The sequence below is a fragment of the Salvelinus fontinalis genome, chromosome 3 (assembly GCF_029448725.1).
Source record: "Salvelinus fontinalis isolate EN_2023a chromosome 3, ASM2944872v1, whole genome shotgun sequence".
NCBI lineage: Eukaryota > Metazoa > Chordata > Actinopteri > Salmoniformes > Salmonidae > Salvelinus > Salvelinus fontinalis.
In genome coordinates, this window is record NC_074667.1 from 44,843,074 (window position 1) to 44,866,174 (window position 23,101).

The 23,101-nt window shown below is 42.8% G+C and overlaps 3 protein-coding genes across 3 annotated transcripts; 1 reads left to right on the forward strand and 2 right to left on the reverse strand.

The window, feature by feature from the left end:
* Positions 1-3,401: 3,401 nt before the first annotated feature.
* On the forward strand, positions 3,402-10,307 carry klhdc7a (kelch domain containing 7A). Its single transcript, XM_055916657.1, has one exon. The coding sequence runs from the start codon at positions 7,397-7,399 to the stop codon at positions 9,752-9,754; it is 2,358 nt and encodes a 785-aa protein (XP_055772632.1). The 5' UTR covers positions 3,402-7,396; the 3' UTR covers positions 9,755-10,307.
* LOC129850074 (cilia- and flagella-associated protein 107-like) lies at positions 9,795-13,841 on the reverse strand. Its single transcript, XM_055916666.1, has 4 exons — positions 13,415-13,841; positions 12,694-12,804; positions 12,309-12,483; positions 9,795-11,929 (listed from the first exon to the last, which is right to left on the reverse strand). The coding sequence occupies exons 1-4, from the start codon at positions 13,544-13,546 to the stop codon at positions 11,649-11,651; spliced, it is 699 nt and encodes a 232-aa protein (XP_055772641.1). The 5' UTR covers positions 13,547-13,841; the 3' UTR covers positions 9,795-11,648.
* Positions 13,842-14,110: 269 nt separating this feature from the next.
* Positions 14,111-14,945, reverse strand: LOC129834693 (arylacetamide deacetylase-like 3). Its single transcript, XM_055899914.1, has one exon. It carries the CDS (start codon positions 14,846-14,848, stop codon positions 14,375-14,377), a length of 474 nt encoding a protein of 157 aa, XP_055755889.1. The 5' UTR covers positions 14,849-14,945; the 3' UTR covers positions 14,111-14,374.
* Between the last annotated feature and the right edge of the window lie 8,156 nt (positions 14,946-23,101).

Here is a 23,101-nt window from a genome sequence, read left to right on the forward strand (position 1 = left end):
CCATCCCAGAATAATGAGGAATCTACTGTATACAGTAACGGTTACAGTAGAGTAACCGTTAGTTACTCTACTTTGAGGTCATGGTTAAGTGTATATGGATGAATTTGGCTGTAATATTTGATGATCCTTCCAGACGTTTTTACCTCCAGAATATCCCTTGGGCCATCTTTTCTTTACAGAATATCTACACTAAAGCTGGCGATTAACACACAATTTAGCTGCCCTTCACAACTTTTCAAATCTGTCTTGACCGTCTCTGAAAGACTCCAATTTCTGGAAATAATTAGGTTGGAATATACAGCATTCTGACATTGCCATTAACCCCTTTCTACTGCTCTGTATGTTTGTCTACGCTCCACTGTCACACTGTGAGGGGTTTGCTTACTGCAAAATAATCCTGCGTCAGAAATTCGAGAGAATTGCAATTTAAACTATTCTAGATACACCGTGTATTAAAGGATTAAGGCTTAAACCAGCAGAGAGGTAAGAGGGGAGATTTTTAGGGCTTAATAGAACGGATAGAGCCATCCTTATGAGGATGGGGTCGTCTCACCTTGCTAAATTACAATCAGGGGCGGATTGGCCATCTGGCAATTCTGGCAAATGGGTGGTCTGGTTGAAATGTACACACAGAAATATTTTTTATATATAAATAAGACAATAAAAAAGTGACACGGCCGGCGGGCCCATGGGTCTGTTAAGATTTTTTTTTAAGATGTTTGCGCAATTTCTCTGTTATACTCATCTATAATGAGCCTTTGACTGATCAGTTGGCAATGGCCGGCCCCAGTTTTGTGATAGGCTAAGCTGAGGTCATGCAACATTTAAAGTCAAACGTGACGTCAGCAAAGAGACATGCTCCAACTCTGTCATCAGTTAAGACAGACAAGATCATGGATCATAATAAAAGATAAGGGTGCCTATAAATTTAGAAAGAGCAAATTCTAAATTTTCACCTCACTCAGAACTTCCTATTTTTGGGCGGCTAAAACCATAATTTGGTCAAACAGTAAAGTTCATTATTCTCATGATTCCTGTAATGAAAGTGTCTGCTCTGCCGCTGTGCTTGTTTTGCTGGGGCCTGCTGCTGTGATGAGCGAGCCATTCTCCTTTCCCCCATGCACTAGAGAGAAAAAATGCGATCTGATTGTATAACAAAAACACAGCTTTGGAAGTTTTGTCCCCTTTTTTCCTGTCGAAGCGAGGATGGTATCAGATTTCTGTAGGTATGGTTGAGAAACACTATACTGTAATGCCCAATGTTATGTTTCAGCACGGAGAACCGGGACGGAAGTAACACTTTTTTTTCTTTCCTATTTACTCAGAAATTGATAGAGCTAGGGCCACCATATTTTATGACAAACGTATATATGTCCTCTACCATTAGAAAGTGTAATTTCATTTATAGGTTAATTCAGTTGAAACGAAATAAGTCGAAAACTGAACTATCGCAAATCTGCTTTTGTACCTACCAGTGGGGCTGAAGTAACACAGGCTTGGGACGGAAGTAACGGCAGGCGAGAAGTGCATGTTTATTATTTGTAATGCTCATTACTTTCAACAAATGTACTATAATCCATAATTTCGTGTTTGTGTTGATTCAATAAATAAGGCTATAGGTTTGATATTTAAGAAAATGAACCATGAGTCACAATGCAATTTTCCAACCACAATATTTTGCCTTACAATATATATCAGACTAAAATTGATCACATAATAGCGATATTAACCATAATGTTCTCATCTCACTTTAATAGGAATGTAGTAAGAGATGTTTTTTCAAAATGTTCATTGACTATTCAAGCTTAGCCTTACCAATGTTACTTCCGCACCACCCCTCTCTCGTGTAACTTCTCCCTGGCTAGCGTCCAAGACTACCAAGAAAGATATAGTGGGGCAAAAAAGTATTTAGTCAGCCACCAATTGTGCAAGTTCTCCCACTTAAAAAGATGAGAGAGGCCTGTAATTTTCATCATGGGTACACTTCAACCATGACAGACAAAATGAGAAAAAAAAATCCAGAAAATGACATTGTAGGATTTTTAATGAATTTATTTGCAAATTATGGTGGAAAATAAGTATTTGGTCACCTACAAACAAGCAAGATTTCTGGCTCTCACAGACCTGTAACTTCTTCTTTAAGAGGCTCCTCTGTACTCCACTCGTTACCTGTATTAATGGCACCTGTTTGAACTTGTTATCAGTATAAAAGACACCTGTCCACAACCTCAAACAGTCACACTCCGAACTCCACTATGGCCAAGATCAAAGAGCTGTCAAAGAACACCAGAAACAAAATTGTAGACCTGCACCAGGCTGGGAAAACTGAATCTGCAATAGGTAAGCAGCTTGGTTTGAAGAAATCAACTGTGGGAGCAATTATTAGGAAATGGAAGACATACAAGACCACTAATAATCTCCCTCGATCTGGGGCTCCACGCAAGATCTCACCCCGTGGGGTCAAAATGATCACAAGAACGGTGAGCAAAAATCCCATAACCACACCCCCCGACCAAGTGAATGACCTGCAGAGAGCTGGGACCAAAGTAACAAAGCCTACCATCAGTAACACACTACGCCGCCAGGGACTCAAATCCTGCAGTGCCAGACGTGTCCCCCTGCTTAAGCCAGTACATTACCAGGCCCGTCTGAAGTTTGCTAGAGAGCATTTGGATGATCCAGAAGAAGATTGGGAGGATGTCATATGGTCAGATGAAACCAAAATAGAACTTTTTTGGTAAAAACTCAACTCGTCGTGTTTGGAGGACAAAGAATGCTGAGTTGCATCCAAAGAACACCATACCTACTGTGAAGCATGGGGGTAGAAACAGCATGCTTTGGGGCTGTTTTTCTGCAAAGGGACCAGGACGACTGATCCGTGTAAAGGGCAGAATGAATGGGGCCATGTATCGTGATATTTTGAGTGAAAACCTCCTTCCATCAGCAAGGGCATTGAAGATGAAACGTGGCTGGGTCTTTCAGCATGACAATGATACCAAACACACCGCCCGGGCAACGAAGGAGTGGCTTCGTAAGAAGCATTTCAAGGTCCTGGAGTGGCCTAGCCAGTCTCCAGATCTCAACCCCATAGAAAATCTTTGGAGGGAGTTAAAAGTCTGTGTTGCCCAGCAACAGCCCCAAAACATTACTGCTCTAGAGGAGATCTGCATGGAGGAATGGGCCAAAATACCAGGCAACAGTGTGTGAAAACCTTGTGAAGACTTACAGAAAACGTTTGACTTCTGTCATTGCCAACAAAGGGTATATAACAAAGTATTGAGATAAACTTTTGTTATTGACCAAATACTTATTTTCCACCATAATTTGCAAATAAGTTAATTAAAAATCCTACAATGTGATTTTCTGGATTTTTTTTTCTCATTTTGTCTGTCATTGTTGAAGTGTATCTATGATGAAAATTACAGGCCTCTCTCATCTTTTTAAGTGGGAGAACTTGCACAATTGGTGGCTGACTAAATACTTTTTTGCCCCACTGTATTTCAAAGTTAAGCTGTCATTTAGTCACTAGATTGGTTAAGACAATAAAATGTGTTTGTAACCTTAAAAAATGAAACACAACTCTACAACAAAAAAACACTTCCAGATCTTTTTATTCATTTTTTTCGCTCAATAAAATTGCCAGAGAGCACAGATATGAGGGCTTGTGTGGATAAAATGCCAGGGACCAATTCTTGTCCCAGTCCGCCCTTGAGTACAATGCACATTCAATTGTTTTAGAGATGAGTGCTGAGTAGCTGGGGAACAGTATGAGGGGAGGATATGAATGATAAATTGTAACTATCGTTTCAGTATTGTGTATTTGGATTCAAGAAGCACCTCGTACTTTTCTTGTTCTTTTTTAGAAAACAGCTCCAAAAGCTATGATGAATGCATTAGGAAATGTGTAAATTGTCTTTTAATTACTTTAATTACTCTGCCTGAGTAAAATGCACATCATTACTTTGTTTACAAAATGAGAAATTCTGTGAGTTCATGATATACTCATTTGTTTTCCTAATCATGTTTTTCAGAGTCCATCTGAGGAAAGAATGTAACCAGTATTTGACTTACAAAAAGTACATATGTACAGTGCATTCGGAATGTATTCAGACCCCTTGACCTTTTCCACATTTTGTTACGTTACAGCCTTATTCTAAAATGGATTGAACCGTTTTTTTTTCACCTATTAACGTACACACAATACCCAATAATGACAAAGCAAAAACAGGTTTTTAGAAATGTTTGCAAATGTAATAAAATAAACAAAATGGAAATACCAGATTTACATAAGTATCCAAACCCTTTACTCAGTACTTTGTTGAAGCACCTTTGGCAACAATTGCAGCCTCGAGTCTTCTTGGGTATGATGCTACAAGCTTGGCACACCTGTTTTTGGGGAGTTTCTCCCATTCTTCTCTGCAGATCCTCTCAAGCGATGTCAGGTTGGATGGGGAGCGTCACTACACAGCTATTTTCAGGTCTCTCCAGAGATGTTAGATCGGGTTCAAGTCTTTGCTCTGGCTGGGCCACTCAAGGACATTCAGAGACTTGTCCCGAAGCCACTCCTGCGTTTTCTTGGCTGTGTGTTTAGGGTCATTGTCCTGTTGGAAGGTGAACCTTTGCCCCAGTCAGAGGTCCTGAGTGCTCTGGAGCAGGTTTTCATCAAGGATCTCTCTGTAGTTTGCTTCGTTCATCATTCTCTCAATCTTGACTAGTCTCCCAGTCCCTGCTGCTGAAAAACATCCCCACAGTATGATGCTGCCACCACCATGCTTCACCATAGGGATGGTGCCACGTTTCCTCCAGTGACACTTGGCATTCAGGCCAAAGAGTTCAATCTTGGTTTCATCAGACCAAAGAATCTTGTTTCTCATGATCTGAGAGTCCTCTAGGTGCCTTTTGGCAAACTCCAAGCGAGCTGTTGTGCCTTTTACTGAGGAGTGGCTGAGGAGTGGCCACTCTACCATAAAGGCCTGATTGGTAGAGTGTTGCAGAGATGGTTGTCCTTCTGGAAGGTTCTCCCATTTCCACAGAGGAACTCTGGAGCTTTGTCAGAGTGACCATCTGGTTCTTGGTCACCTCCTTGACCAAGGCCCTTCTCCCCCGATAGCTCCCGTTTTTGCAGGGCAGCTCTAGAAAGAGTTTTGGTGGTTCCAAACTTCTTCCATTTAAGAATCACTGTTTTCTTGCTGCAGCAATGTTTTGGTACCCTTGGTTTTTGACCTGCAGTGTCAACTGTTGGACCTTATATAGACAGGTGTGTGCTATTTCAAATCATGTCCAATCAATTGCATTTACCACAGGTGGACTCCAATCAAGTTGTAGAAACATCTCAATGATGATGAATGGAAACAGGATGCACCTGAGCTCAATTTCGAGTCTCATAGCAAAGGGTCTGAATACTTATGTAAATAATACGTTTTTTACCTGTTTTTGCTTTGTCATTATGGGGTATTGTGGGTAGATTGATAAAGGAAAAAAAATATTTCATCCATTTTAGAATAATGCTGTAACATAACAAAATGTGGAAAAAGGGAAAGGGTCTGAATACTTTCAGAATGCACTGTATGTGGATGTTCATTGAAGGCTCATCCATGATAAAAGAGACAGTGGACCAAATAAAAGCACACCACATTGAATGATGGATATTGCGTGACATCCTGGCTCTATTGTGTTTGTGTCGTGTTCAGGATATTTGTAGGGCATGCATATCTGATGGCCAACAGAGGAAATCTATGTAATCATGCTTGTGATGTATGCAATATATTTTTTTCACAAGTACATAAAAAAATACACATATACACATCAATTGCTTTATCTTTTCACACGTCAGTGCTAAACTTGTAATCAGAATGGCCTTATGGTAATTTCGCCCTCTGATAGTCATGTATAGCTACCGAGTTCACTTTCCCCTCATCCTACCTTATCTTAATCTATTACACACTCCACCTATCCTCCAAAAAGAACCCTTATGGTTATATGGTTCACCTTAAAAAGTTACGGCTGTTTAAACTGTTTACATTTCCCATTTCCTGTCCATATCTTATCACAATATCATATCACAGGAGGAGAAGAGGTGAAAGTGTCTCCATACAACACTGCACATGCTAGCAATCATTTTGTTCTGCAGTGCTCCTGAATGGTACACCTGAGATGGCGGAGGCAGTGAGGAGAATGAGCTGCCTTTGTGTGACACCAGTGAATTATTCACGACTAACCATGCCGGCTGAATCCGGATCCCTTTATGGGCATCTGGAGCCTATGCTATCAGATGGCCAAATAGTGTCTATGTCACAGAGGACACCGGTCAAATGGCTCCCTGCAGGACACACCTCCCTGAGATCATCGCATCGCTGCCGGCCCAGCTCTTTGTTATGACTCTGGCCTCGGTCAAGCGTGTCGTTATCGGCAACACAAATTACAATTTGACAGCTTAACTGCAGTGACTGAGTGACAGGACTCAAGGGTGACAGAGATGTATGTATTGTATGTCAACGCAGTCTATAAATATGGATGATTTTGTCAGATTCATACAGTCAACATTCCTTTTTGGCATTGAGGCTCTGTCTTACAGTACGTGTTCATAACGGTGTGTGATAGAAATTACCATACAGTCATTGTTTTTAGAAGTCTGTGCTTTAATGTATAGTTCATTTCTATAAGAACATGATCCCTGGCCTCTTTTCCTGTTGTAGCTGAGCCAAAACCAATGTGTTGTATAGTGTGTTGTATAGTGTGTTGTATAGTGAAAGATATTTCACCTTTAGTTTTGCCTGTGCAAACAACTGTATCCTGGTCATGATGTCCTTAAATGTGACCAATCAGCCTTTCCCACGCCTTAGTCAAACCATGTTTTCAGCAGACAGCAGCCTGTCATGTGTTTGAACTGGATCATTATTTTCTTGTTGACATAGGTCTGAAATAGAGACATTTGATCCAGGCCACTCCTACAAATACAGTCATGTAAACATTAGGCTCAACATCACTATAGTCTGAATCTGTGTTTAACCTTGTGGTGATATAGTTTCCAAATTGTTCAAACACTTAATTAAATAACTCAGTAAACAAAATAATAAACCCATCTTGTGATGAGTCAATAAATGTAAATATGTACACTGGAACTATCTAAGTATGACTGTTCTCTACGACATAGTGAAGGCCAGAGCAAACATGATCACCTGTTGCAGGTGGAATGTGACCGCTGCCCCGCCCCAGCAGCGAGAGATGTAAATAGTGTTGGTATCAGTTTACAAGTTGTCCAGAGAGAAGAGAGAGAACAGACACAGTCATCAGACCTCTGCAGCCTGCAGGTTACCAGCTACCATTGGCTAAGATGCACTGAAAAGAAATACCCAGACAAAAAGGTTGTTCACCTTGGCAACTCCTCCGTTTAGTCATGCCCATAGCAGATCTGCTGGGTGTCCAGTTCGACATGCAACTGCTGGGGAAGCTGACGTGTTCCGTGGCCGCTGTTCTGCTTATCTCCTGGGCTTACAGGTTCTACAGCTCCAGGGGTACAGCAGCTAAACCCCAGCTCTATGTGAGGCCTCCTCCAGACAGGCCCACTGAAGCACCCATTGGAACCTGTCTGAACTGCAAGATGGAACTGCGACCTCCAAGCACAGCCAAACATGACACCAGAAGTGATGGGGACAAACGGCCTGGCCACTCACAGAGTGATGACCTGACACCTGACAAGACCAATACAGGGACAGGGGAAGGAGAAGTGACCCAGATTGAAGAAGCAGGCAAGTTCACAAACACTAAGGAAATGGCTGCATTGCAAGAGGAATCAAATGTAGAGGAGGACAACAGCTTGGAGTTGGAGGAAGATATCCCCGTGTTTGTTGAGGAGGCTGAGATTAAGACCAATAATTGTATGTTTGGATCCATCTTGAAACTCCCTGATCCTAATGACAGTGGGCTGGCCAGCCCATCGGGCCGTCGATCCCCTTGCTTTCTGCAGAGGCTGGAGGGCAGTGTGGGGCTGGGGGTCGGCAGAGAGCTGAGGCAGGACCTGGGGCTCCAGGGGGCCTACTCCAGCTTTCTCTCCAAGGCAGAGATCACAGTGGAGGATGCCAACCTTGTGATGGAAGGACCTGGGGACCAGAGCATTGTGCGGGGAAAGATCTATGAATACTTTGTGGAATCTTCCTCGCACTCTATCACAGACTCCATATTGGGTCAGTTTAAGGGGAATTCACTGGACTCACAGTCTGTGAAATTTGGATGCCGTGGCAGCAGCCTCACTGAGCCTCCCTCGTCCCTAAGCCCCATCATCATGCGTGATCTGGTTTTGCCGCAGAGTCCTGTTGAGAGGCCGTTCTCCCCAGTTAGTCCGGGGCCCACATCTCCCATCAAGCCGGGTCTCATACGCAAGGAGAGCTACCTCACAGCGGCTGAACATTCAGAACTCCTGATCACCTCTCTGATACCCAGAGCCTCGACCCAGCTGAGGCCCCACTCTCAGGCCTATTCATCAGGGGATCCCAGCCCTGTCAGTCCCCTCAGTCCCACCACAGACACCAGGGGCCCCAGTGCATGGGAGAAGCCCAGCCTAGAAACCATAGCTGGGGCTAGATTTGTAAATCTGCCTCCAGAAAACATGGGCAGCTCAGAGTTGGAGAGCTTAAAGGCCAAACTTGATTTGGGCAACTGCATGGAGGTGCTGGAGCTGTCTAAGAAGCATGGGCAGGCCCCTCTGCAGCAGGCAGCCCTCAGAGTGATGTCTGACAACTACCTCCAGGTCCTCAGGGACCCAGGTCTGTATGGGATGCTGAGAGCAGGCGAGCGGGATGAGATTCAGAAACAGCGAATGAGAGGAAGGCAGTTCTTAGTGGCAGCCAACATGGTCCCTCAGGACTGGGTGGGGAGTAGTCCTCAAGGGACAAAAACAGAGCAGCGAGCCACCAACAAGCCATCCAGTGGTCTCTACTGTTATGATGATTATATAGACAGCTGGCACCCATTGTGTCCCATCCCACAGGAAGTCATCTCCAAAGGCTGTGCCGTGTGCACTATGGACAACTACTTATTTGTAGCAGTGGGGGGCTGCCAGCAGGGCACAGACAGAGAGATGAAACCTTCCAAGAGAGTGTTCTGCTACAACCCTGTAACGTCCATTTGGAAAGAGATCAGTCCTATGAATGAGTCCAGGCCCCACTGCAAACTGGCAGCCCTGCAGGGCTGCATCTATGCCATCGGAGGGGAGTGTCTGTCTACCGTAGAGCGCTATGACCCCCGCTCTGACAGATGGACTTTTGTGGCCCCACTGCCCAATGATACATTTGCTGTGGCCCATCATGTCACGGTGTGCAACGGGGAACTCTTTGTTCTAGGGGGAACACTGAGATACACACTGTTGCGCTACAACCCAAAAACCAATGTGTGGAGGAAAAGCGCAATAACGGGAAGCAAAATGAGGACCACCGAGATAGTGGGCGTACGAAACTTTCTGTATCGCTTCGATGTCAACCCACAGCTAGGCATCAGTGTGTACCGCTACCACACCGTGGCACGACTATGGTACGAATGCTGCACCAAACGCCTCGCCCACTGCCCTGCCTTTCAGTGTGTTGTTGTGGACGACACCATCTACTGCATAAGCCACCAGTTCACCATGAGGTTCCTGGCTGATGAGATCTCTCCTAGCTTCGTAGCGGATGATTTGAGTGTCCTCTCTGCAGCTAAGGGCATCCTTTTCCCCTTTGTACTCTCACTTCCTGATAAGAAAGCTCTCCAGACAAGTGTGTGACCAGGAATGATTATCCTCAGCACAGACAAGGACACAGCAGTGAGGGAGTATCTCATGTATTTATGCACCAAGGCTATTTTCATAGCTGAGAGTGTCCTACTGGGAAGCACAGCTGTCTTAATCAGAGGCAATGAAAGTAAAATATTAACGCCATTAATGGTAATTAGACTACTGCTTGTTTAGATTTATTCAGGGTGTACTGCCATAGAAACTCCATGTTTTTGTGAAAGCTGCTTGTTCTTTTCATTTCCATCCTCCCTTGCACTACCGAGTTACTTCTAAATCATGCAAATGTAAAAATAATGAATAAACAAGTCTTAAGTTAATTCACTCAACCATAATGCTTTGGAGTACTGGGTTGATATAATAATAATCCATCACAGTGGCAGCTGCGTAGGTTACAAACATTACTCACACAGGACTGGACTCAATACAATTATCCACAGTTGGTCTGTAAATATGACATGCTGTAGAAGGTTGTGACAGAGCATAATGTACTGTATGTGAGCTTCAATAAACAATAGTCAATGCTACTTTTGAATCTCTTCTAAGATTGGAGTATAGTATTCGCCTGTTTTCTTCGGCTGTTGTTTTCAACATTGTTGATATTCGAAGTTATTAATGCACCAACATAATGAATGACTGTGATGAAAGTACTCTTGATTTTATAAACAAATATTTATCGTTACATTTGTACAATATTAATCAGCAAAAGAAAGAAATATGCAAAAATAATAAAAACCTGAAAGCAGTTTGTTCAGCATTGTGTTGGCATTTAAGTCATGTGGTTGAATCATGATTTAAATTAAATATGTTTTCCTTCCAGACAGTGACTGATTTTCAATGATAAGTCATCAACAATTTAACAAACAGAGCTCTGCTGTGTGATGTGTCGTGTCTGACTGCAGAGTAAATCAATGAAGGATGATAGATGTGGCGGTTAATTGATGTGTTGCATAATTACATCAACAATATACATGTTTGAATGAATGTTTAAATGTATAATAGTTGTTTCATTCAAATCAAGCTGTCTCACAAAGAGCAATCATAGACTAAGAACAACAGAGTGGCACGGCACCCTTGTCTTGGATTCCATTGTGTGACATGACGCTATAGCGCCATCATGTGGTCTGACTAACCAAACATACAAAGGAGTAATTGATAACACATGATCTACCCACATTTTCTGACTCACAGAAAAATCAGCTTGAGTATTGAAATGAGTAACGGAGAGGCGGGCAGAGGGCTGCACTAGCTGAGGCAGCAGGAGAATAGAGACACAGATGGTTGACCATCAAACATATAAGCATCTTTGATTCCTCCTAATTAAACACTTTGATTCCCTGTAATTAAACACCTAATGGAATGGGAGTTAGACAGGTCCCCTCAGAGTTTGCCTTACATCACTCATAGCTCCTGATATGGACACCCAGGTCAGCTCTGACATCAACACTCTCTTTGATTTCCAAAGCATCTAGGCTAGGGTATTTGGTATTTTGGTATTTTATTAGGATCCCCATTAGCTGTTGCGAAAGCAGCAGCTACTCTTCCTGTGTCTACACAAAACATGAAACATGACATAATACAGAGCATTAATAGATAAGAACGGCAAATAGAGAAACAGCGAATTGCAAATATTAAGTGCGAGGAAAATAATTAGCATGTGATTATCCTAAATGTTCAGATGTGTTTTGCGGACACTCCTTCCCTTCCTGCATGCACCCCCCCCAAAAAACGTAATTTTCTACGTTTTTGGATATCCCATATGTTCTGCTTCATTTAATTTTTCATGCCTTAGACTAATAAAAAATGAAATCCTCAAACAGCACCACTTTGAGCACGGAGTATCGAAACAGCGTGTGTGGCGCGCCGTCTCAGGGCCCGAGCTCTGTGTCTACACAACAGACAGGGGAGGGAGGAGGCTGGCGGAGACTGAGTTGTCTGGGACCTGTCTGCAGGGCCGTTGTTTCAGATCCATGTCCTTGTTGATTCGATTGGCAGGATGGAGCTTACTGGAGTGGCCTCGTGGAACACTGGTGAAGCGGGGCTGGCAGAAAGCACTGAGTGGGTAATTCTGGTACGCTGACCTGTACACACTCAGCGCAGGAAGGGGGGACTGCTGCTGGTCCAGACGGACCTGTCTAGACTCCACCAGGCCAAAGTTAGTTGGAGGTGCTGGAAGGGAGAAGGGAGGGAGAGAGAGAGAGGGCTCAGCTGTTACAGTGCTGCAGTCATTAATTATATCTGTGACAGATTTGGAACAATCCAAGGCCATTTATTCTGCCTGAACTTTAATTGTTGAACACTGCATCTTTGTTCTTCCCGGTTTTTCTTTACTTGAGACTAGTTTGTAATTACAGCTGACATTTTTCTGTGCCACAGTCAAGTAAATACAAGCTTTTTATAATTCAAACATACTGTGCAATGATTTTTTACCATATAAAAGTGGGTTTGTCAAACCAAGGTGCTGTGTTCCGTATGGGTTTTGCACTCAAAACTTGGTGGAACCAATGCTTTAGAAAGGGGCCATTCTAATGTTGACTTCCTCTCTTACCCAAGCTTGGGTGGTCAGACTTCTCTGGCGTCCACGCCAGCCTGTCTGGATGCCAGTTGCGCAAGGCAGGCAGGGTGGAGGTGCCCTGGCGCCCATACATCTCATCATAGTGGGTGACCAGGTAATGGGAGGGCAGCGTGCCGTGGTGGGAGAGAAGCAGCTTAGCCGGAAGGCCCTGGAACACACCGCAACCCACTATTCTACTGGCCATCCATTGCTTTAAAACAATGGCAGATGGCACACTGTTTCTTTGATTGATTTGCTCATTACCTCTGGGGATATGAATAATCTAGGTTTAGATTTTGTTCTAACAGACTTTTAGGCCTAACTTGACAAGCATTTTGCTAATGCTAATGATATCATGATCCTGCTGTGTAAGACTGACCTCAGCTTTCCGCAGCGCCTCTCGTCTGAGGATGACGTCTGGCCTGTGGTCCCTCTGTGGCTGGTAGTCTGCACGGTTGGTGCTGTTGGCTGTCTTACACTCTCGAGTGAACTGTCTTGGACAGACAGGGTAAATAGACAGGAAGAGGAGGAGGGGGTGAGAGGAGGAGAGGAGGGATTGCTCAGCCACTTAAGCATGAGCTCAGCAAAGCTCACACTTCACCATCGATCCATGCTGTTGTACAGTATTTCTAAAGACATCCCTCTAGTCAGAACCTGAAGCAGCAGCCCGCGGCCCTGCCTGGCGTCAATGCAATTAGACTGCCTCTTGAGTCTCTCACACTGGGAGTCTGTGCTGATGTAGATTAACTGAAGCCCTCTAATTATTTTTGTATAGATTTGCAAACCGACTGAGAAGCAGCAGAACCATTGGAAACCAGCCATTGAACTAGTTTGTTGAAGATCTTTGGCTACAGAAAGCAGGAGGTACAGCACATTCTCACACTCAGTGCAGGTGTTTCTTATGAGAATCTCATTTGGATCGAAAGGAAAGGCTGCTGTACCCACGCTTTGCTGTGATTAAAACTCTTAATAATGACTTTTGATGACTCTTGCCAAATGTTGCATTATTTGATGAATTAGCAACATTCATCACAGCCAATGCATGATAGCAACAACAATTAATTGAAAATCTCAAAATAAACGTTTGATTAAAATCCTACCTGAAACTTCTCTTCCACCCAGTTGCCAATTAGAACTTTGTTTGCATACTTCTGCTCTATTCTCCAGCCAGGTTGGGTCCATTTATCATAACTCTTTTCCTGATTTCCCATACTGTATGTGGTACTGCACATGGTGTCACATACAGCTGATTAAGAGCTGGTTTGGTCCTAATATTAGAGCATAGTTAGATCAAACAGAACGGATGATGGTGCATTTCACCTGCTCTCATTGTGACATAAGAAGAGGAGCTCGGTTGCTATGGATACAGCAAACATTCTGTGACTGAAACAGAATAGTGGAACAGTAGTGGAGGCAAATTGAAGGCAAAGGACCTGCATTATGATAACACTTGGTGCAGTACTGTATAGTGCTGTATTTTTGAATGTCAGAGAATTCTGCAGCAGTTAGCATATAGCTTATTGGCATAGTTCTGTTATAATCTCCACCCGGCACAGCCAGAAGAGGACTGGCCACCCCTCATAGCCTGGTTCCTCTCTAGGTTTCTTCCTAGGTTTTGGCCTTTCTAGGGAGTTTTTCCTAGCCACCGTGCTTCTACACCTGCATTCTAGCTGTTTGGGGTTTTAGGCTGGGTTTCTGTACAGCACTTCGAGATATTATCTGATGTACGAAGGGCTATATAAAAAAAAAATATATAAAAAAAAAAAAAAGCTCATACATGCAATACACGTCTTAATTTAAATCGTAATGAATATAATTGGATGCATCTTTCTGTAGAAATTAAAATGAATGCCTTAACTGATTAAAATAAGAGTAAAATATGTACTAAGCTGTGTAGGAGTTTATTAGCTTTGCCTGTAAAAAGAACAAAGTCACTTGCCAGGAACATGAAAGATCTAATCTCGAAATAATCCCTATATAATTTTTATACGTTTTTACGTAGTTTAAAGTTATATCTACAGCCTATGTTGCAGATGGGAAGGTTAACCAGCCTATTTTTTTTATTCCATTAGTCTAAGGAAGCGGTCTGGCATGTGATGCCATGTGACTTCCAGTTCCAGGTCCAGCAGCCACTTCCTGTACAGGATCCCAACATCCCTCAGCATGTCGTACACACAGGTCAGGATAAAGGCCGGTGGGGTCAGACGAATAAATGTGTCATCCTCCAGGAGCGGGGACACCTCCGGATCCAGACGGTCTTTGATTTTGTGGTACACCTCCTTGTTGTAGTCTAAGTCTGAGTGTACATGCTGGCGGTGGCACCGCACCCTACACTCAGGAGGGAGGTGTTCTGGGGAAAACCACTCCTTGAAGGCCAGCCTCATCTCAGCATGGATGTGGTTCCCCTCCAGCACATCCTGGCACACTGACGTGTCCCCGTTGAGATACTGCAGGAAGTAGAATGCCATCCGGCCACAGAACAATATGGGCCCAGCATGATTCTGCTGGTATGAAGGCAGGTTGAAATCTGTCATCTGCAAAGCTGGGTAGATGAGGACCTGGGCACAGGGAGACAGCAGATGTCCATTCTTTCTCTTGGCCAGACGCTGTCACAGTATGGCTGCCAGGTTTCCCCCAGCACTATCACCCCCAACTGCCACTCTTCCTGGGTTCACCCCAAACTCTGCCTCTGCCAAAGACAGGAAGTGACACGTTGCAGTCTCAGTCATCCAGCTGAGTGGGATACTGATGATCAGGGATAAGCCGGTATCTAAAGAGGGTAGAGAAAGGAGCAACATGTTTTTGACAACTTCACAGCCCTTTTCCCTGTATTGATCTGCTTTGGAAGCACATTTTTAGTCAGTTAGTCAGAAAGTAAAAGTTACCCAACAGAAACCACTGTGGTTTCAGCCTCTTTGGCAATGTGCCTGCAGACCTCATCAGCATTATCTGATCACAAGAAACAGAACATTAGTGTTAGACTAGAGTAAACAGAGAATTAAACTTTTCTCTTTTTTTATATGAGCAGGCCCCTATTGTAAGATAAATAAGCAACATTATCTAGACATCATGTTTTTCTTATCTTTTTACCCAAATTACCCAATGCCCATCCTCCACCATTGAAATACACCAGGCCCTTCCTCAGGCCCAGTGAGCCAGCTGTGGGCTCATACACTCTGACAGGCACCTCAGAGAAGGTGAGATCTGTCACACGTAGTATAGGGGGAACTGGTCTTATAATGACCAGGAACCGTCTTCTGAACTACCTGGGGTACCTGACCTGATGACAGCCGAACTTAGAAATAAGGTTAACATGAACCATTGCGAGGTGAAATATTTTCCAATTGCCCCAATCTAGCTTTGCTTTTCTTGTTGCTTGCACACTAAGCAACAATGAATGCAACAACATAATGAATAACCAGTGACACAGTTAAGGTTTTACCAGAAGGTGGACTACAGTACAGTACTGTGAAAACTCTGCTTGATTGTCCTTACCCGAACAATGACTGACTTTTTGTAATTGATTGTTCTCTTATCAACACCATTGAAGTTTATCAGTGGTTAGAGTACATTGAAAGGACAAACATCTTATAAAAGAGCTGAGTTCTCTTTTTAATAGTATTCAAGAACAAAGATGTTTTTCTTTTCACCAAGGAATAAATTAAATAAATTATTTTTTCAGAGACTTGAACGTGATTTGACTGCAGAAAACATCAAATAATAAGCACTAACAATTCCATAGATAGATACACACCACAATTGCTATGCCAACAAACATGCCATGAACTACATGCAGTTTCCCTCAATTTGCAACCCCTTGAGGAATGTCTGAATTCATCAGCTCAGAATACAGTAGACCAATTACCAGAAGGAGGCTGCAATCAAGGCAGCAAAGCCAATTATTAAAATTGCAGTGACGATGTCCATGGTGCTTCTAGTGTGATCCCAGGTAGGCTACAGTAGAAATAGCTAAGTCATTAGGTGTGAATGTTTTATCCAGCTGCTTTGGTTTTATTTGCCCCTCCTACATGCCCCTCATACTTTGTGTACACCCTGCTCTGACCTTGTTCTATCTAAGTGACTTTGAGTGGCAGTAACAAAGCGACAATCATTATTTTATTCAATGTATTTTATGGACTCAAGCAATTAGATATTTTTAACACATATTTCACAATTAGATATTTTTATGAATATACAGTCTCTTAGTTTGTATAAACACAGGATAGTAATTAATACCTTTTAAATGTCCTTTAAAAATGAAAACTTCTATCACATTTATTGTGAAGCAAAGGATCTGAACTTTCACTGTTCATCTGTAGATGGCAGTGATGGCTTGAGTGATAGCAGACCATGTTCCCTAGTCTAGACACGTGGCAACAAAATGCATGGTATTTGGAATTGAAAACATATAAATGTGTTGTTGTTTACAAAACAATTGATGTTCATTAAAATTCAGAATTAAATATAAAATATATACAGTACCAGTCAGAAGTTTGGACACAGGTCCTCAGTTCAAGGGTTTTTCTTTATTTGTATTATTTTCTACACTGTAGAATAAAAGCGAAGACATCAAAACTAGGAAATAACAAATGTAGAATAAAGTAGTAATCCAAAAAGTTTTAAAGTTTTAGATTTGATGTTCTTCAAAGTAGCCACCCTTTGCCTTGATGACAGCTTTGCACATTCTCTCAACCAGCTTCATGAGGAATGCTTTTCCAACAGTCTTGAAGGAGTTCCCACATGTGCTGATCACTTGTTGGCTGCTATTCCTTCACTCTGTGGTCCAACTCATCCCAAACCATCTCAATTGGGTTGAGGTCGGGTGATTGTTGAGGTCGGGTTACTCTCCTTCTTGGCCAAATAGCCCTTACACAGCCTGGAGGTGTGTTTGGGTTATTGTCCTGTTGAAAAACAATGATAGTTGCACTTAGTGCAAACCTGATGGGATGGCGTATCGCTGCAGAATGCTGTGGTAGCCATGTTAAATATGTGTGCCTTGAATTCTAATTCTAAATGGAACCAAAAATCTCAAATTTGGATTAATCAGACCAAAGGACAGATTTCCACTGGTCTAATGTCAATTGCTCATGTTTCTTGGCCCAAACAAGTCTCTGATTCTTATTGGTGTCCTTTAGTAGTGGTTTCGTTGCAGAAATTTGACCATGAAGGCCTGATTCACGCAGTCTCCTCTGAACAGTTGATGTTGAGATGTGTCTGTTACTTGAACTCTGTGAAGCATTTATTTGAGCTGCAATTTTCTGAGTCTGGTAACTCTAATGAACTTATCCTCTGCAGCAGAGGTAACTCTGGGTCTTCCTTTACTGTGGCTGTCCTCATAAGAGCCAGTTTCATCATAGCGCTTGATGGTTTTTGCGACTGCACTTGAAGAAACTTTCAAAGTTCTTGACATTTTACTGACCTTCATCTTAAAGTAATGATGGACTGTCATTTCTCTTTGCTTATTTGAGCTGTTCTTGCCAAAATATGGACTTTTACCAAGTAGGGCTTTCTTCTGTATACCACCCCTACCTTGTCACAACACAACTGATTGGCTCAAACGCATTAAGAAGGAAATAAATTCCACAAATTTTAACAAGGCACACCTGTTAATTGAAATGCATTCCAGGTGACTACCTCATAATATAAAACATATTTTGATTTGTTTAACACTTTTTTGGTTACCTCATGATTCCATATGTGTGATTTCATAGTTTAGATGTCATTACTATTGTTCTACAATGTAGAAAATAGTAAAGATAAAAATAAAAACTTGAATGAGTTGGTGTGTCCAAACTTTTGACTAGTACTGTATATATCTCTTATTTCAATGCCTTGTGATTTGTAGCTCTGTGAAATGTGCAAGAAAATGACAGCAACTGGAGCTGTGTTCTAGGACGAGCCAACCTTTTAGCTGTCACAGAGTCTCAGCCTTCTTCTGAGAATCTGAACCCAGTACAAAGCTCGCATAGTGAAGCTGTTCTTTAAACCCATCACAGTTTCTGGAAAAAGCCCTCCATTCAGCAGCTATACCCAGTAAAAGTGACAAGGCCTGGGCCAAAAATCACATACTGGAATCTTGTCGGCAGCCCATGAATTCACTGGATTTGTTTAGAAGGTATTTATACAGGTCTCTATTTGCCAACTTGACAAGTTTCTGGGACTGACCCATTTCTGTATTGTCACAGAGAATATTGTTTTTCAAGTGATAGATCAATACATCAGGGGCCTTCACAGTCCCCCATCTTCATTGTGAATACAATTAACTTTTATCACATGAAGTAGTATGTAATTATGTCTGCCAGAATTATATAACCTAAAAACTCATGGGAGTTTTACTTATTCTAACCTAACGTAGCAGGCGTAAAGGAAATGCCTGAAACTAGATCTCCTACATACTGGTCAGAGGAGGTTCTCTTCTGCACTGTTCAACGAATCCAGTATATGTAGAGGCGTTAAGATTGAGTGTCGCCTTGTTAACATCCAAAATCGGAAGTTGCTTCACAGGCTCTCTTTCCATTTCACTTGAAAACCCGAAATAATCGTCTGGGGCTGTTTTTCAATGTTCGAGCTAGTCCCCTTAGTTCCTGTGAAGGGAAATCTTAATGGTACAGCATACAATGACATTCTAGACGATTCTGTGCTTCCAACTTTGTGGCAACCGTTTGGGGGAGGCCCTTTCTTGTTTCAGCATGACAATGCCCACGTGCACAAAGCGAGATCCATACAGAAATGGTTTGTCGAGATCGGTGTGGAAGATCTTGACTGGCCTGCACAGAGCCCTGACCTCAACCCCATCAAACATATTTGGTGTGAATTGGAACGCCGACTGCGAGCCAGGCCTAATCGCCCAACATCAGTGCCCGACCTCACTAATGCTCTTGTGGCTGAATGGAAGCAAGTCTCTGCAGCAATGTCTCAACATCTAGTGGAAAGCCTTCCATGAAGAGTGGAGGCCATTGTTCCAGCAAAGCCTATGATTTTGGAATGAGATGTTCGATGAGCAGGTGTCCGCATACTTTTGGTCATGTAGTGTTTGTCATTATTAAGATTTGTGTATTATTTTACTTTCAGCTCATTTCCAGATATGTTTTGAGGGGTTGGACAAGGCCTCAATATGGACTGCCATGGCCAACAAGCACACGGACATTGTCAACCAACTGAAGCCAAAAGCAGAATAAAATAACTTAAATTAACATTTTTTGTGCTAGATTATCTTTTCTAATCCTTTAGAAAGTATTCACACCCCTTTACTTTTTCTACATTTTGTTATGTTACAGCCTGAATTTCAAATGGATTAAAAAGAGATGTGTTTGTCACTGGTCTACACACAATACCCCATAATGTCAAAGTGGAATTATATTTTTCGAAATTTTACAAATGAATTAAAAATGAAAATCTTAAATGTCTTGAATCAATAAGTATTCAACACCTTTATTATGGCAAGCCTAAATAAGTGTGGGGTGTGGCTGAAATAGCCGAATCCAGTAATTTGAAGGGGTGTCCACATACTTTGGATAAACAGTGCCTTCGGAAAGTATTCAGACCCCTTCACTTTTTCCACATTTTGTTACGTTACAGCCTTGTTCTAAAGTTATTTAAATAGTTTTTCCCCCTCCTCAATCTACACACAATATCCCATAATGACAAAGCAAAAACAGGTTTCAATTATTTTGGCTAATTTATTCAACATAAAAACATAAAATATCACATTTACATAAGTATGCAGACCCTTTACTCATGTAACAGGGTTTTATTGGTGATTCCCCTTGCCACTTTATTGTTAAGCCAATGGGTTTTTGGTGTTAGTTTTGTCTTGCCGTCACCTACTCAACATGGCATCTTATTGGCTGGTTTGCGTAGCTTGCTTACGAGGGAGGATGTTTCAGTTAGAATCGTCCCAGTGAACAAGCACCAAACCAGCGGTAAGTTGTTGGTTGCAAAGCACTGTACATCAAAAGTGATTTTTATACTCCCAAGTGATGATTTAAGTGTACAATTTATATACATTTGTTTGTAAATGTTATTCGAACATCACACATAAGATGCAGTGTTTTTTGGAGAATATTGGTTGTGCATTTTGGTTGTAAAGAATTCCCGCCAGTACTAGCTAGCAACTTACTGTGTCTGGTGGGGGGGGGTTCATATATTTTGTACAGTGCGTGAGGGCAGAGTTGGATGGTGAGCCGTGCATTGCATGACGTGCAATTTTGTGCTGTTCCTACCAGGTACATTGTTAAAGATATTATATTGTAATTGTATTATTTTGGTAACTACATGCCCCAGTGAACAAGCACCAAACCAGCGTGCGTGAGTGCAGAGTTGGATGGTGAGCCGTGCATTGCATGACGTGCAATTTTGTGCTGTTCCTATCAGAATAAATCTCCATGACTGGTGCAACACGTTGGAATTCGTGTCGAGGATTGATTGTACACAACGCAAGAAGAGTACTGTTACAGTGGTGCCGTGACCGTTCTTCTGGATCGGATCATCCTTCGCTGGATTTCCATCTCAGAACTTCACCGTGGTTGCCGTTGAAGAACCAGATAAGACGTTGCTGGTGCAGTATAGTGCGATATCGCATTTCGCCACAAGAGAGCGCCACCAACGTTTTATTATCGAAATTGATGATTTCTCTGGCTGAGACACTTCACAGATAAACGATATAACTTTTGTGTTACTTGTTTATTTGCAATTCTAATGTATATCTGATATAAGTAGGGTGAGTTTTACCTGTGTACTAGATATAGGTTAGATTTTGACGTGAGGTTAAAGAAAGAAATATATATATGCATTTTTTTTTTTTTTGCTAGTTACATTTTTATTAGTGTGTTGATTTCCCATTGTTAAAATGGAAGGTGTTGGGAGAGGTAGGGGTTTCCTGTCATTTAATCTGTCACCATCTGTTGGTAGGGGTTCAGGCAAAATTCCAGTTGCTTCTACACCTATGCCTAAACTGGAGGGTTTTGGGAGTTTTGATGATAGTGTACCCATGGAAACGCCCAAGGATGTGTATGACAGAGTTTTGCCAAATACAGGGAGTGGGGAGGTCTCCATGGATTTCATAGCAGACATAGTACAGCAGATTGGTCATTCCATTGGGGAGAACATTGCCTCCTGTTTGGAGTCAAAGGCAATTGTTGGGGACAATGTTATGGGGAATGCATGCAGCTCTAGGGGTTTGGATGTGTCAGGCCTGGACCTGGTATTGAAGTCTGATATCAGGGAACCGGTGTACTTTCGGGGGGATGGCTCTGAAAAGTGCACATTGCATGAGTGGGAGGATATGGTCATGGTTTACATGCGTAAGAGGGATGTATCTGTGATGGTCCAAGCTGTTGAGGTTATGGGTAGGCTTATGGGGAGGGCCCGTGATGTTGTTAAAGTGGGCATACGCAGCAATCCCTCCGTTGATTTATCTAAAGGCCCGAGTCCCATCTTTGACATACTGAAACAACATTTTAGTGACACTGCTTTTTCAAGCCCCTCGCTGACTTTTATGCCACATTACCTCTGACTGATGAACAACCATTTGAATATTGGCTCAGACTGAACAGGGCTATGGAGGTTGCTGAAGATTGTCTAAAGAGACAGAAAAAAAGTGTTGAAGACCCATCTCGTGAGCTCACAGTAATGTTCATCAGACATTGTCCTAACGCTGAACTGTCCCTTATCTTTAAGTGCAAGCCATTACAGCAGTGGACTGCTGCAGATGTTCATGAGAGGCTGGATGAATACAGGAGGGAGCAGAGGTACTCTCACTTATCTAAGGTGACCCCAGCCATCACAATGAAGCAGGAAGTTGGTGCTGTCATGCCGATCACCATGCCTGCTGTGAGGCCCAACATGGAAGTACCCAATACGTTGACTTACCCAGCCCAGACTATTCAGGGCTCAGCTGAGCCGATGGAACGTATCCTTGCAATGCTAGAGCGTGTGCTGGAGCAGAGACCACAACAGTCTGACCATAGGTTCCAGAAAGGGAATAGGAGCAAAGTGAAGTCTAATGGGCCATGTAACGTGTGCGGGGATGCTGGACATGATACTTACTTTCACTGCAGGGCCAATCACCTCTGCTTTCTTTGTCATGTAGCTGGCCACGCACGCTCTCAGTGCCCCAAGGCCACAGCTCTGAGCACAGCTGGTGGAGTCCCTACAGTAACCACTGCTCAGCCCCCGGAAAACTAGTAGGCCTGCATGTAGAAGGGGAGAGTGTTGGGCCTTTTGTAGAGTCCCCATCGGTGAGAGCTGTTGATTTGGAGTCTGTATATAAAAGTGTTTGTGACGAAATGGAGACTGAGAAGAGTATCAAAATGCAGAACACACAGAGGCTTTCTGCACATGATGATTTATTTTATGCCAAGGTGTTAATAGGAGGAGAAGTGGAAGTGAGAGCTATGCTTGACAGTGGATCCATGGCTTGTACCTTGAGCTCTAGGGTCTTACCTGAACTGTTGCGTGCAGGAGTGTTGAAAAGTCCATCATTGAGTCCTACAGAGGTAGTCTTGGTTGGTTGTGGTGGGTTGAAGACGAGGCCTTTGGGAGTATGTGAGCTGGAGATGGAGGTGTACGGATGTAGAGTTGCCGTGCCTACACTGGTGGTTGAAGGCCAGAGTGATGACCTCATCTTGGGCAGCAATCTCCTAAAGCACTTGATTCGCCACCTGAAGACGGATGGAGATCTCTGGAAGAGGGTTTATACTCCTGTGTGTGACGGGGGTGAAGAGAGCAAGCTAATCAATATGATGGCTAATGTGGAGAGATGGAGCGACAGTGAAGTACCTGACAAA